The sequence below is a fragment of the Carcharodon carcharias genome, chromosome 30, assembly GCF_017639515.1.
Source record: "Carcharodon carcharias isolate sCarCar2 chromosome 30, sCarCar2.pri, whole genome shotgun sequence".
In the NCBI taxonomy this organism is placed as follows: domain Eukaryota; kingdom Metazoa; phylum Chordata; class Chondrichthyes; order Lamniformes; family Lamnidae; genus Carcharodon; species Carcharodon carcharias.
In genome coordinates, this window is record NC_054496.1 from 35,314,056 (window position 1) to 35,330,609 (window position 16,554).

General features: G+C 43.0%; 1 protein-coding gene across 6 annotated transcripts in view; it reads right to left on the minus strand.

The window, feature by feature from the left end:
- The window catches only part of LOC121271280 (EVI5-like protein), a 410,054-nt gene that overhangs the window by 227,295 nt on the left and 166,205 nt on the right, over window positions 1-16,554 (minus strand). For 5 of the 6 annotated variants that reach the window (XM_041177134.1, XM_041177131.1, XM_041177133.1 and 2 more), the window contains exons 3-6: window positions 15,712-15,883; window positions 12,110-12,299; window positions 5,168-5,392; window positions 764-838 (exon numbers count right to left, since the gene is read on the minus strand). In XM_041177134.1, the coding sequence (XP_041033068.1) occupies window positions 764-838; window positions 5,168-5,392; window positions 12,110-12,299; window positions 15,712-15,839 (618 nt within the window). In that variant the 5' untranslated portion in view covers window positions 15,840-15,883. The remainder of the gene's footprint in view (window positions 1-763; window positions 839-5,167; window positions 5,393-12,109; window positions 12,300-15,711; window positions 15,884-16,554) is intronic. The other variant, XM_041177135.1, reaches the window with a different exon arrangement.

Genomic DNA, 16,554 nt, shown 5'->3' on the forward strand with positions numbered 1-16,554 from the left:
TAATCTATGCCTCGATTGATAAAGGCAAGTGTCCCATATGCCTTTTTCACCACCCCACTAACATGCCCCTCCACCTTCAGAGATCTATGGACACACACGCCAAGGTCCCTTTGTTCCTCAGAACTTCCTAGTGTCATGCCGTTCATTGAATACTTCCTTGTCAAATTACTCCTTCCAAAGTGTATCACCTCACACTTTTCAGGGTTAAATTCCATCTGCCATTTATCTGCCCATTTGACCATCCCGTCTATATCTTCCTGTAGCCCAAGACACTCAACCTCACTGTTAACCACCCGGCCAATCTTTGTGTCATCCGCAAACTTACTAATCCTACCCCCCACATAGTTATCTATGTCATTTATATAAATGACAAATAATAGGGTGAGCACAGATCCCTGTGATACGCCACTGGACACTGGCTTCCAGTCACTAAAGCATCCTCCTGTCATCACCCTCTGCCTCCTACAACTAAGCCAATTTTGAATCCACCTTATCAAATTACCCTGTATCCCATGCACATCTGCCTTCTTTATAAGTATCCTATGTGGGACCTTGTCAAAGGCTTTGCTGAAATCCTTATAGATCAAATATCTGAAATAAAAGATTGCTCTAACAAAGCTGATCCTTGAAACACCAGGGAGAGGGTCGAGACCTTACACTAAGATACGGAATCATACTACTTAGACACAAGCGCCATACCATTACAATGTTCAGCAGGAATTGCTGACCCTGGTACATCACTGAAGAAATTATTCACACTAACCTGCATGAGGAGCAGCCCCACAATGAATGCACTTCCTTGGCAATATCCAACTTCACGGTCAACCAGAGAGTATGCCTGTAACAAAGCAACTGAATGCAGTCTCAAACCTGGGAGAAAATTCAGATACTTACACCACGTGGTGACTCAGCAGCACAGTGATGGTTAATAGACAGTTATATTGCTGCTTAACAATAATGGGAATATTGGAAGCTATGTCTGTCAAACTAACAAGGGCCTATAGAACCAACCTATCCAAGGTCTTGTTCAATTATTTGCACTACCTGGTATACATGAACGAGACTGCACTATCATGGATCTTAAGAGTACAGCTTCGTAAATGTTAAGTTTTCACCTTGCAGGTTATGACGATGCAAAACCCTCCCTGGGTTATTCCTTGACAGTTGTCAATGTGACTATTATCCATGTGTTAATAAAGTGATAACGAGTCAGACATACCTCCATTGCCCATAGCCCATTGTCGCAGTATGTAACATGTCAGTCAGGCTGCTCAGTCACATGTGACAGAATCTAGGGAAAAGGCCATTCCTTGGTACACTGAGTTCCTTGGGTACATTAACCATTGTATATTTTCTGGAATACTGTCAACCTGTGAGGATGCACAGGCAAGAGCTACACACAGGAGCTTTCAAGCTTAAATTTACTGCTTTTGATTCAAATTCATTGAATTCGACTTCTTTCAGTACTAACTTCTCTACTTGGCATTGTCGATGTAATTCAAATCGAGTATAAAAGTACTAGGGTAAGTAAAAGTGAAATGAATTATGACTTGAACAGCTCAAGTTCAAGAAATGGTGAACAGCTGCTTTCTCTGCTGCAAATTAAATGACTCTCGTCTTGTTTGTCTAGTGTTTACTCTAAGGGTGAAATCTGTTTAACATTGCAGCCCTCAATGAGATCCCAACATCTAATTCACTTCCACGTATCCATCATTCCATTTCCCAGCACTGAGTCGATAATTTAAAGATGTGCTGTGTTATTCCAATCCCAAGCCAGTTGAAGTAGTATGAGGCTAGACACTAATACTTGTCTTGATAACAGGTTTATTTACAGAATGCAGCATTCCATCGTCTGCTTCCTATCTACTGTAGGCCTGAGGATAGCAGCCACTAATTGTTGCAATTTTGTATTTTTGCATTTTATTTCTGCTTTGCTCTTGATTTTAAGTCTAGGTTGAATATTTAAAGTTATTTTGTATTGAATCTTACTTTGGAGACATTGATCTAAACCTAGCTGTGATTATTATTGATTAGTTAATCAAAGCACAAATCAGTAGTGATGTGTTTTCCCAAGACCTTGCTTTCCAGGTTGGGCCATCCACAGCTCTTGTTTGGTTTACGACTGTTATTTCAGTAACCTAATGGGGAGAAAGTTTTTTTTTATTCATCAGAAGTCCCTTTTCTTACTGTATTCGATGATCCTTGAACTACAACCGGGACAACGATTAGCCTTATATGGGGCGGTCAACTATGGTGCGGAATCAGGAGATGAAATTTGATTGATGGACATGCAACCTGACTGATGGCCGTTCAAAGGATGTGTAAACAACTTGAATAGGCAAATTTGATGAGAGCCTGCAGTGCCTGAGGAGAATTGATAAGGACGTGTGTTTACCTGGCCTGTTTTGAGAAGATCTGAACAAGGTCACGAAAGACTGGAGTGGAGCAAGAAATCTGGCTTAAGAGGGACACTGCTTCCTGGATTCAGTGCTGCAGCCAGAGTGGGATAGTCAACCACTGGAGGCTGCTGGGGGAACGGCCAGGAACAGAGTGACTGACTGCAGTACCCATCCACTGTGAGGTTATTTGGAGACTTTGAGATGTATGAACCAAAGGGAATTTTACCAAATTAGGTTCCTGTCGTGGGACAGACTAATTTGCAGTTATCCATTTTGGGGAGTTGTTGTAAGCAGACCAGTTTGAGGTTAACATTTGTAAAATAATAAATATATATAATATATAACTATATATATGCCTGTAATATAGTATTATTAGAGTTGCCTTTCTTCCTTTTAAAAATAAAGTGTTTTCTCCTTTCAATAAAGTTATCTTTATTTTTATTTTTTTTTAAATCAATTATAATTGTTATATCACTATCGTTATCTTAATTATCATTATTCAATAATCATTCATTATTCAATAAAATTGTCTTAACACATTACTTGGCATTGTCATTCATTCCTGTTTTGTCTGGAGTACAGCTCCGAACCCAAGTGAGACTCCATAGGGATACCCTCATCCCCCTTACACTACTAACCAAGTGTCCCAGCAGTCTCTCTTTATAAGTGTTCTAAGTACTTAATTAAACAATGCCCTTCATCAGTGCATCTTATTATAATTAGCACACCATTTACATGCCATGGCAAAGCACATAACCCTATATAGCCCACAGAGTAAGCATGAGTCTCCGTTTGATAAGTTACCATTTTAGAGCAGCCTTTAGGGAGCTATCTAACAGAAAGCTAGATGTTTCTTGCACACAGAGGCAAGACAACATTGAGGGGGCGTCAGTGATGGCCTCTTCAGTGTTGGGAAATGTTTCAGTATCCGTTATTTCAGGTTGAGATCCAATTGAGGAATGCAAGGCCTTGTGACTTTTCTTTTAAAAAGTAGGATATCCTGAGAAATTGCAGACCTGTCTGAATTAGGACTGACGTGGTTCTAATCAGATCTGTGTCTTAACTTCATTTATCCACCTTTGTTCCAAACACTAACCTTACCTGACAAAAATCTATCAATCTTAGTTTTGAATAGCCACAGTGGCCTCAACAGCTTTTTGGGGGAGAATGTTCCAGATTTCCACCACTGTGTGAGAAGAAGGGCTTCCTGATATCACCCCTGAATGCAAAATGCTGCAGATGCTGGAAATCTGAATTATGAACAGAAAATACTCAGCAGGTCTGGCAGCATCTATGGAGAGAGAAATCAAGTTAATATTTCAGGTTGATGGCCTTTCTGAACCAGTTCTTGTGAAAGGTCATCAATCTAAAATGTTACCTGCTTCTCCCTCCACAGATGCTACCTGACCTGCTGAGTATTTCCAGCACTGCTTTATATCACTCCTAGTGGCCCAACTCTAATCTTAAGGTTATGGGCCCTTGTTCCAGAGTCCCCCACCAGAGGAAATAATTCCTCCCCATCTATCCTATCAGCTCCTTTAGTCATGATGAAAACAATTAGATCAACCCTTAATTTTTATTCCATACTCAAGAGAACACAACCTGTTCTCAATTTAACCCTTTTAGCACTGGTGTCACTCCAGTGAATCTGCACTGCACTCTCTCCTTCCTGAGGAGTTTAAATGGAGTTTAATAGTAGGAGGACTTCCAACCCTTGGAGCTCCTGCCCCGTTGGAATAAAGATGAACATTGTTTTAGCTTCTATTTACTCCTTGCACTTGTCCACTCGTTTTAGCGATTTCTGTACACAGGTGCTCAAACCCCCCAGTTCCTCCACAGTTCCCAGTTTCTCGCCTTTAGTAAATAATCTGATTTAAATTTTTCAGGTCCAAAGTGGAAGACCTCGCACCCACCCCACACTGAACTCCATCTGCCACAGATTTTCCCCACTTCCTTAATCGATCAAAGTCCCTTCACAACTTCTGCTCCCATTTACTCTATTACTGTTTCACCACGGGAGAGATTCTCTTGGTGAATATATAGAGCAAATCTAAACCACGCATCCCTTTTTGGCCAAAATGTTGTAACTGGGGAAGTTACAAAGGTCACAAAGTGAAGCTTCACTCAACATCCAGGCCAAGCAGCTGCTGTACCTGGAAACAGGCTCCAGGGTGTGCATGCCTGCCCTTAGAAATTCAATCAATCCAACATGAATAATTTACAAGACACTGGACTCCCCAACAAAATGTTTCCATAACCCAGCAACTCGCCTCCAAAAGCTTGCATCTATATAGTAAACCCAGGAGAGATCGGAGAACCAGAGGGGTTTAGGGAGGGAACTCCAGAGCTTAGGACCAAGAAAACTGAAGACACAGACAACAGTTGTGAGATGGAGGAAGTGGAGGATGGACAAGAGCCTGAATTGAAGGAATGCACAGCTCTCGAAGGGTTGTTGGGGCTGGAGGAGAACATGGAGATAGGGAGGAGCGAGGCCAATAAGGGGTTGGAACATATGATGAGAATTTTAAATTTGGGGTGCTGCTGGACCCATGAGACGATTTAAGTCAGTGAGCACTGGGGTGATGGATGAATGAGACTTGATGTGAATTCAGATATGGGCATAGCTTTAGATGAGCTTAAGTTTACAGGGGGCTAAAACTGGGAGGCCAGCCAGAGGAGAACAGGAATAATCAAGGTTGGAGTAAACAAGTCTTCAGCAAAGGGATGAGGAAATCATAACTGAGTTGGAGTTAAGTCTCATCTCTCACCTTCATGACATTGAACAGCACCTCTTGTCCGAGACTGTCTTGTCCTTTAAAGAATTCATGCTCTGGGTACGTGCGAGCAATGTCCCTCCGGATCAACTTCTCACAGGGAGAGGTCATCTTTAGCAATTCTGAATACTGATTTTTCACCGGCATGTCAGTCGCATTGCATAGTAACTGCCAGACAATCCCCCGGAAATGATGCGGAATTCCTTTCCGAATAAGCTCCTGAAAAGAAGAGACATTGCTTTCATTTCTTCCCCCTCTTATCCAATTTCCCTTCTACCACCTGAAAAGACACTGGGCTAATGGTTCCTGTGCAGCGAAAGCCCTGCAGCCCTTTGCCCAAGTAACTACTCTCCACAGAAGCCCAAACAGTGAGCAAATCAACCACATTGCGCACAGTCAAGTGCTGTCTTTGATGTTAACTCCAGCAGAGGTTACAGGACAGCTTTAAGGAGAAGATCTGACCATTTTCCCCTCCTTGGCTTAGAGCCACTGAGGACAGCTACAGCATCAGTATCCAGAGAAAGAGTCATTGCTTTTGGCTTCAGTATGCCAACCCAGAACCCTTCCATTCTGTAATTACCCATTAAGACAAAAAGAAAGGCCTACAGAGAATGACATATTGTTTATCAGATATGAACACAATGTTCAAATCACAACCAACCATGCAGTCAGCAAAATCCTTCAGAGCTGACCAGGGGGTGGGAGAATAGCATGTGCTCACTAACCTCTCCAGCTTTTCCCTCCTGCAGAGTGCTCAGCACCTTATTAACCTGGCAAGATCGGCTCTACACTTTCTAGATTTGACCTTCAGCCAGAAATAAAATGAAGTGACTGTTTTGAACTGAAGCTCGTTAAGTCTTTCTATTATAGGCCTGGTGGGGGAACTTTGGAGCATGCGCATCCACAGGTAACAGTCAGGTTAGTAACTTGCTCAAGAATCTTTCACTGCAGTCCTGAGTCAAGCCAGAGGACTGTACCCCAATGACAACATCATCTTTCCCTTGTGCATGATACCTGAGCTCTGGCTGCCACTTCCTTAAAGCAGGGGTCACCAAAGATTGATAACTCCAGAGTTAGTAAGAATTGAACCTGTATCCCTCACTGTTGCACAGTCTGCTGGTTCTCAAACTCACTGTAACACTTTACTCCAAACCCTTCCCATCCCCGACTCACCCCACCACTCTCTTGGGTGCATTAGGAATAAAAGTTATTTCATCTCAAATCTATCCCCTCTCCCACACACCATAATACTGTTGTTAGGGCAAGGGAGAGTGGGGAAATTAAACCCCTTTATTTTTCTGGCCATATGTCCATAAGCAGAGGTGTTTTAATTTTTGAAATAGGCTTTGGCGTGTTTCCCCAGACTTCTGTTTGCAAAGTTAATTTAAAAGTGACTTGCAGCAAACTCTCTTTAGGGTTAAATCAGAAGTATCGTTTATTCATGCATTCAAACACAGGGGAGATTGTCGCAACTGCATACACAAAAGGAGATAGGAAAAAGAGTTTTACAATTAGGATTAACTTAAAACAAAAAAAAACAAAGATAAGGATATTAATTCACATGAATGTCAAGGGTCCAGAATGTCAGAATCCACTGAGGGTTCCTTCACCTTAGGAGTTAAAGTTCAGGTGGGTTTAGCTAGCTGAAAGCAGGAGTTGCAGAATTCCTTTAAAGTTGGTGCTGACACAGCAAGATGGGGTTGGTATCCAGAGACTTGGTCCACTCTACAGGCAATGGCAGGAATCTTCCAGAGAACAAGGCTTTGAGGAGGTTTAGACTTGAGACAGGCTTTGTCATCAGCCTGGAGTCCTGCTTTGATGTTGACAGGCAGGAAGTTAAGAGCAGACTGCCCTTGGAGTTCAGGAATGTAACATTAAAACTTTCCAAAGGCTAAAGAAGTTTAGGTCATGTGATGTTGCCCATTGATGAGTCATTTTCAGGGTAACAATCAGTTTCTATGCCTCTGGTCAAAATCTATCATTCACCTTGGGAGATAGATGGTGGTTATTAGCACCTCCACACAAAAAGCAAGTTTTCTTGTTATAAGTCCAGGCTGGGCAGACAGAACGTATGCTGCTGCCTTATTTCACTGATTGTAATGGGTTCACACAATGAGGATGAGGGTTGAGCTTTGTCCTCTAATTGCTGCTGGAAGCTTCCAGAACTGTAGCCACTGTACAAATCATGTAACATGCAGCAGCCATGTTTTTGGTCCAGCAAAGTCCATTATTAAATATGCAGAAAGTACAATTTGATTCAGTTTATGATCTCTTTCATGTCTTATGGACATGACACTGTCTTTATCAAAGATCTCTGCATTGTCATTCAGTGACTAACCCTGTTAGATGTGTAATGTGTGTCAGTGTTGGGGCAGGTGATTAAGAGCCGTGAACTGACATAATATGTTTTAGCAAACAGATCTCTGCACAAGGTGCTAAAGCTTTAAGTCATGTACTCATCAGGACAAACACAAGGATGTCAAATTTCAAATGATCACGAGGAGAAAAGGATGCTGATTGGTTGGTAAACTGAGAACATTTAAACAGCAGGTTAAGGAAGCCATTTTATGCTGTTACTATGTCACAGCTACATATTTTCCATGAACAGAATACTGCTGTCAGTCCAAAAAGACATTCTGCCTACCATGCAATTGAGCAACATCATGTCAGAATTTCAGTTCTAGTGCGACACAGGCCTTCCATCCCAGCGATTGGCTGACTGAATCATACAGCACTTCAGTTGTTCATAGTAGCCAGTGCACAGGCCGTAATGTTGAACTTGCAACATGGCTCATTTACACTTGCTAGAACCAACACATATTTCATAAGCAGGGACCCATTGTCTGCAAACAAAGCAAATACGTTCAAGCATTGTGCCATTTTTGAATTACCCAGGAGCTTTGGGAGCCTATAGTTCCCTGTTGCTTTCTCCACAGCAATACCTTGGCCAATCAGAGTTGACTTCCCAACCAATCAGCACCCTCTTCTCCTGTAGTTTACAATGTTGCGATCATTTGAAATTTGGCATTCTTGTGTTTGTCCTGATGAATATAAGGTGAAAAGCTTCTGCTTTCTTTTCAGCAATACTGAAGCTCTGTATTACCAAGCAACTTCTAGCTACTGTTGTACAGCAGCATGCATACACGCAGAAGACTATAGTGTGGTAATGCTGACAGACCCTGGAATTTCAGCCTCATGCAAGAACGTTAAAAGGATCCCCTCCACTGAACGTCATCCCAAGTGGTTAACAAATTCAGAATTTTTCTGAGGAATGCACAAATGAAAGGGTAAAGTAAAGTAAACTATTATGTTTTGGACAACAGCTGTAGGATTCTTGGATATTTGATTTTGAAAGGGATTTTCTCTCCCTCTCTCGCTATATCCCCAAAGCAAGCAATCCACTCTTCATATTCCCCACTCCTTGCCCAGCCCCGATGCCACTCAAGACAGGCTCCAGGAGGCAAGTGACAACAGATAGTTTCCATTCTCAGTGCGTAAAGCCAGATGCTGCCTCCCGTAATACCACAGGATATAAAACACAGACAAACACCCGGATACAAACAGCTGCATTTCTGAGCAAAAAACTCACCAGAGCTAGATTCCCACCCAATGCAATTGCTGGACTTCCAATTCCCAATCAGCACTGACATCGAGAGGCTCGACATCAGGAACCAGGCATGTTACATGTTACAGGCAGTTTCAACTGTCTGACTAGAGGAATGCTCAGAGATTCTTCCACCCTAATGGGAACCCAAACCTTCTGTCTTGTGTGTGCACATTAACAGCAAATGGGTTGTTCAAGGAGCAGTGGGGCTGAGTAGGGATCAAAATGGAGATCAACCGGGGGATGCAGAAGGCATGGTTGAGGTGTTTACCAAGAAAGAGGACCTTGCCAAAGCTAGTTTAACTAGGACAGGTCTTGTGGTGCAGTGGGTAGTGTCCCTACCTTTGGGCCCGAAGCTCCAGGTTCAAGTCTCACTCCGGACTTGATGGCCACAGAAGGCATGTTCATAACATAGCCAGACTATCAGCTTGTAAATCCTTCCAATAAACCTGATGGCAGGTGGTAAGAGTGGAAGTGTTTCCTGGTTGGCCAGACTGCAGGAGGCAACAGTAAACCACTGCAGTACTTTGCCAAGCCCAATCATGGACCAATCCAATGGGAGTCCATTGTCATCAACACCCTCTTAGAGCATGGCACCCGAAACAGTAGGGGGTTGCCAGGATATTGGGTGAGATGAAACAAAGGGGAAGCATCAAAGTGGCTGGCAGCACTCATTGAATAAGTCACCTCACCCAAATAGGATGCATCATAGGTTCCAGAGGAAGGCCAGGGTAGAAACTGCAGAGGCGCTGGCCAGAATTTTTGAATCTTCCTTAGAATATGGTGCCAGAGGACAGCAGGACTTGTTCAAAAAGGTGAAGGAGGAGAAACCTGACAATTACAGGTCAGTCACTTTAATATCAGTGGCTGGAGAAGATTTTTTAGAAACAATAATCCAGGAGAAAATTAACAGCCATTTGGATAAGCATGGATTAATAAAGAGGAGCCAGGACAGATTTATTAAGGATAAATTAAGTTTGACTAGCTTGATTTAAGTTTTTAATGAGGTAACAGAGTGGATGATGAGACTCTAGCTCACGGTTTAAATATGAACTTCCAAAAGGCAATTTATTAAATGTCACAAATTAGGCTCGTTAGCAAATTAAATCCATGGGATAAAAGCGACAGCAGCAGCAGCATGGACACAAAATTAGCTGTGGGAGAAAACAGTGGTAGTGAATCAGATTGGAGGGTAAGTGTATAATGTTCAGTATGAAGGCCGTTGCTGTTTCTAATATACCTCAATGACATGTACTTGGGGGTACAAGGCCTAATTTCAAAATTTGTAGTTGACATAAAACCTGGAAGTGTAGTGAACAGCAACAAAAGACAATAATAAACTTCAAGATGACACAGACAGGCTGATGGAACAGGCAAACCCATGGCGGATGAAAGTCAATATAGAAAAGTGAGAAGTGGTAAGTCTTGGTGGGAAGAATGAGGAGAAACATTCAATCCTAAATGAAGTCTAAGAGGGGGCACACCTGGCCAGGGTGAGGGTGGTGGTGTTTGGAGGGGGGGTGGTGTTTGTGGACAAAACTTTAAGGGCAGCAGGACAGGTTAACTAAGCAATTAATAAGGCACATGGGATCCTGAGTTTTGGAAATAGAAGCATACAGTACAAAAGCCAGGAAGTTACCACCTAGAAGGACAAGGGCAGCAGGTAGATGGGAACACCACCACCTGCAAGTTCCCCTCCAAGCCACACATCATTCTTACTTGGAAATATATCGCTGTTCCTTCATTGTCACTGGGTCAAAATCCTGGAACTCCCTCCCCAAGAGCACTGTGGGTGTAACTACACCACATGGACTGCAGCGGTTCAAGGCTGCAGCTCACCAGCACCTTCTCAAGGGCAATTAGGGATGGGCAATAAATGGTGGCTTAGCCAATGACAGCCACATCCCATAAAAAAAAGTTATGCTAAACCTTCAACACAAGTTCACCAGTCCAATTCTGAACACCACACTTTGGGAAGGCTTTGGAGAGGGTATAAAGGAGATTAACTAGATTGGATCCAGGGATAAGGGATTACAATTAAATGGTTAGGCTGGAGAAGCTGCATTTTAATTTATTCTTTAATGGGATGTGGGTGTCACTGGCAAGGCCAGTATTTGTTACCCATCCCTGATTGCCCTTGAACTGATTGGCTTGCTAGGCCATTTAGAAGACATTTAAGAGTCAAGTCTGGAGTCACATGTATGGCAGACCAGGTAAGGACAGGTTTCCTCCCCTAAGGGGCATGAGTGAATAAGACGGTTCCAGTTTCATGGTCATCATTACTGAGACTAGCTTTATATTCCAGACTTTATTAATTGAATTTAAATTCCACTGGTGGTGGGATTCAAACCATTGCCCCCCAGAGGATTAGCTTTAGCCTCTGGATTAGTAGCATTACCTCTATGCCACCATCTCCCCATAACTTGGAGTTGTTCTCCTTAGAGCAGAGAAAGGCAAGAGGAGATTAACTGGTCAAAATCATAAAGGCCTTAGATTGTTTATCTTGATTTGCTGTCTCTCCAATGGCCGACGGGAATAATCAGGGACACGGATTTGAGGTGAATAGCAAAAGACCAGGACCAACTTAAGGACATATATTTTTACACAAGTGGCTAGGGTTTGGAATGCTCTGCCTGACAGCGGTGGACAAAGCAGCCTTCAAAAAAGAATTGGGTAAATGCTCAGAGAAAAAAGGGGTGTGGTGGAGTGGCACAAACTGCATTGGTCCTTCAAACAGCCAGGGCAGGTTTGATGGGCCGAAGGTCTCCTTCTGTTCTGTTGTACTCTATGAACAGTCTTTCAACTCTATAATCATTTAATGCAATGATATGGAATATAATGAAATTTGTAATTTCTTCAAATTTCCCAAGTTGATCAACTGAAACCAGGTTGGAAGGGAGGGTGCTGAGCAGGGGTTCAGCCCCACTGCAAAGTCACAGGGAACTTTATGGTTTATGGGGTCTGATAGGCTGAAGGAAAAAAATGAACGTTGGAAAGCCACGATGAGAAACTGAAAACATCTGGAATGTAAAGCAAGCCAGTTAGCTCCTGAATGAGGATGAGGTAACATTTTGCTCCACCAAACTTTAAACTACTTCTCCCTTCCTTTAGCTGGCTGATATATTGGCCCAGCATTTTCTGCTCTCATAAAACTGCCAGGCCCTTGGGCAGATTGATACCAGCAAGATTTGGAGGCTGATTATCTGCTTTACCATCTTGGAATCGGTAATATTACATGGTGGTTCTGGCAGCAGGCTGGTGAACAGGAATTGCCACAGGCCTTTCATCAATAATATTGGCAAGGTAACAAGTCACAGCCCCGTGTCACTCACCCGCAGCAGTTTCTCTTTCTTTTTGCGCACTTCCTCCCATTCATTGATCAGCCGGCCCCACAGAATCCACGTGTCTTCCTCCAAGTGGCTCAAGTTGCTCGAAGCTGAGGAGCTGGAGACCAGCGAGCCGCTGCTGTTCCGTCGCGACCCGTTCACTGACCGTAATGACTTACTGTCAGCCTCCAGCAACCTAACAAAAGTCGAGAGAGACAATTCCAGTGGGGGTTTCTGGACTCGTAATGGGATATTACCGTTTTGTAAAATGCAGACCACGTCTCAGTAATTCCCCTCACAGTAGAAACTGGTGCAGCAGTCACAACAGTCAGTCCTTCAATGAGAATTTTGTGTCGCATTAATGACAGGAATCGGCAGTCAGCGTAAAAGTTTAAGGAAAGCACAATAGTGAATGCCAGTAATAGAGAACAACCTGCGGCTCCTATCTCACCTGCTTGCCCACTCAAACATACCCCAAACAAAATCCTCTGACGACTTGCGCAGCTTCAGCCGAACCCAGTATCAGCTATTTCATGGCTCACCATAGAGGCGAGGCTTATGGGTGCTCCCAATAATGTTTGGGTCTATATTATCTGGCTTAGGAATATGTCAATGCACTGGCTCACGTATAATACATCAAAAATGAAACCGCCCAGGTACAGTATGTTTTACACTGAAGTAGTACTGGATTTCTATCACCAGAGGGCCCCTGTCAGCTAAAACGCAAGAGTGGTCAAAAGATGGGCACTGCAGCATTTTAATTCCAGGGAGGGGCAGGATTAGGGGAACACTGCACACACTAGATGGACTGTCCTAAATAATACCTCCCAAGGTCTGCTGCCTCAACATCTACCCAAATCTTCCTCGGGTTTTCTTGCAGTATCAGCCTCCCTGGGACGTTCGCTCCATGCTTTTACCAACCTCTGCATAAAATTTATCAAGGTGTGTGCACAGCGCTCTCCATGTTTGAAGCAATGCAAAACAATGATGCACCCAGGGTCAGGTTTTCAATTCCTTCCCCAATAGCAATGCATTTTGGAAGGAAAAATTAGGAAACGTAATATAAACTAAAGGATAGTTTTAAAGGGAGAAACGGACTGCGCAGGGGGAAATCACATACGCAACTGTTCACGCACGATGAGTTAGTGAGGCTGTTAAAGATCTTATCAATAGAGCAAAACAAGTTGGATAAACTGTTATAAATCACTGAATCATCCCGAGCTGGAGGATGGAGTTTAAATTCTGGGCACCGTGCTTTAAGGAACTTTGTCAAGGCTTTAAAGAGGGAACAGAGCAGGTTTACTGGAAAGGTACCAGGGGATGAGGAACTTCAGATACTGCATGTCGAAAGACTAGAGCTGAAGTTATTCGCTTTAGAGCAGAGGTGGTGAGTGGAAGACTTAGACATTCAAAGTTACTAAGGGGTTTATTAGAGCAGGCGGCTGCCACAAACAGGTGGGTCAGCAACCAGAGGGCACAGATTTCAGAAAATTAGCTGAAGAATTAGAGGAGCAAAGAGGATTTTTTTTTTTTAAATGTCACGAGTTATGATGATCTGGAACGCACTGCCTGGAAGGATGGTGGAAGCAAATTCAACAGGAACCTTCAAACAGAATTGGTAAATGATTGCAAAGGGAAGATTGGCAGCACTGTGGAGAAGCAGCAGGGGAGTGCAGCTAATTGGACAGCTCTTTCAAAGAGCCAGCAATGTAGGCACAATGAGCTAAATGGCCTCCATCTATGCTATATGATTCTATCATCGCCACACTGCACAGATTTCCCAATCTATCCCACATAAATCGAGGCTACCAAAACATCTGGTGCTTAAATTGATGATAAAGCTCATGGCCAGGTCCTCCTCCTGACCTTCTGACTTACAGCAGGTACTCTAGATTCCTTCCCAGCAATGTCTCCCATCTTTATTCACAAAGCTTTGTTTTTGTTTTCTTCAAACTCAATAACCCAATCTAACCACCCACGATGAAGTCAATATCCTGTACTGGCCACTCGCTATACAACTGTGAAACAATAAACAAGGTGTACAATGGTCAGATGGTACTTAGCAACATGTCTCAGTTCATGACATAAGAATGATTATGAGGTAAACTCTCCTTTGAGGTATAAGGCGGGATAATGTGAACTTGTCCACTTTGGCATGAAGGATAATAAAAGCAGCATATTATTTAAATGGAGAGAGATTGCAGAACTCTGCAACGCAGAGGGGATCTGGGTGTCCTGCTACATGAATCACAAGAAGTTATCACGCAGGTACAGCAAGTGATTAAGAAGGCAAATGGAATGTTGTTTATTGCAAGGGGAATAGAATATAAAAGTGTGGATTATTTTGCTAGAGGTGTACAGGGCATTCATGTGACCATATCTAGAGTACTGTGGACAGTTTTGGTTTACTTATTTAAGGACATAAATGCATTAGACGCATCTTAGAGAAGGCTCACTCGACTGAGTGGGATGGGGGAGGCTATCTGATGAGGAATAGTTGGACAGGCTGGATGTATCCATTGGAGTTCAGAACAACAAGAGGTGATCTTATTGAAACACCAGGTTCTGAGAGGACTTGACAGAGTGGATGCTGAAAGGATGTTTTTTCCCTTGTGAGAGAGACTAGAAGTCGGGGACACAGTTTAAAAATAAGGAGTCGCCCTTATAAGACGGAGGTGAGAAGAATTTTTTTTTCTTTCAAGGGGTCATGAGGCTTCAGAACTCTTCCCCAGAGAGCAGCGGAGGCACAGTCATTGAATACTTTTAAGGCAGAAGTAGATTGACTCCCTTGCTAGTCAGTAACTAAGGCTATCGGGAGGTAGGTGTAGTGTAGAGTTGAGGCCACAATCAGATCAGCCATGATCTTGTTGAATGGCAGAGCAGGCTTGAGGGGTCGAATGGCCTACTCCTGCTCCTAATCCGTGTGCTCATATGTTCCTGTTGCACAACAGTGTACAGTGCATCTCCAAGACACACACTGTACCGAGCTCTGGAGGATTCTTTTCCTGACTGTCTTATGGAAAATAATTTAATTTAGGATAATAGCAGACTTTCACACTAAGAATTGCAAAACAAAATGCCAAAATAAAGTCCTTGACATTTTATGACTGCAAAGCAACATTAAATGTTGCAAATTGTACTTCACCGCTAGAAAATAATCAGCGAACAGAATCACGCTACAAATCACAGAATGGAGACAGCGGATGCCTTTACTGCAGGTTACCCTCACTGGTATAATAAACTTCGAAGGAAATGCACCAAAAATTATGAACAGGAAAGATACTGCAATCATAGCTCGCATATCATTCTGATAAAGAAAATCTTTCAGCACACAAGCTAATAGGGCTACCACAGGGGATAGCAAAACACCTACCGTGGCAAAGAAACAATCCTCAGATTCACTGGAGTGACCAAACTGCCCTTTTATTCCATGCTTTTTAATCAAGAACAGGTTTAGAAGAAATAAAGATTCAAGCCACAGACTTGAACCAAATAGTGAGCCCAGCTAAGTCCTAATTCAGAAAACACAGCTCTGTTTAAACTGCAGCATTGGAAGGTCCCATGCTACAATGTCACCCACCTTGTGTTCTCCTACAAACAACCCTCACCTGTTTTGCTCCTCCAACTTCGCCAGTAGTTCCAGCTCATCTGGACTGAGGTTATCAGAGGAGGAAGAATCAGGACTGACTGCAGGGCTCGCCATGGGGACAAGGCTTTGCAGTGTTAGGGTCTTCATCCATCAGAAGGTAAAGCACTGTTTGCCAGCAAAATTTATATTATCTAGGAGAGATGGAGAATAGAGAGCTTAACATTGACAACCATCAAATTAATCTCTAGTATATACTAGTTTACACCAAAGTAAAAGAGATGCACTCCACACCAAAATTAGTCAAGTTAACAGATTTCTTTCCTCAACTAGACCAGGCAAGTAAATAAAGAAGACCTACATTTATATAATGCCTTGCACAACCTCAGGACAATCAAGTGTTTTACATCCATTGAAACTATTTGTGAACTGTAGTCAATGTTATAACGCAGGGAAGGCAGCAGCCAATTTGTACATGGCAAGGTCTCTCAAACAGCAGTTAATGGCCAGGTCATCGGCTTTGCCTCGGATGCGGTATAAATATTGGCTCCTGATACCTGTTCTTCTTTGAATACTGCCATGGGTTCTTTTACATCCATCTGAGAGGGCAGAGCCTCAGTTTAACATCTCATCTGAAAGACAGCACCTCTGCCTGTGCAGCACTCCCTCAGTACTGCCCCAAAGGGTCATCCTGGATTATATGCTCAAGTCCTAGAGTGGGGTTTAAAAGCACAGCTTTCTGACTCACTCACACAGGCAGGAGTGTGATTACGGAGCATTGGCCACCATTTAAAGCCGGCAACTTCTGCCTCATTTTCCCTTATCCATGACTGCAAAAGAGTCCCCTGAATTGGTGCAGTTACTA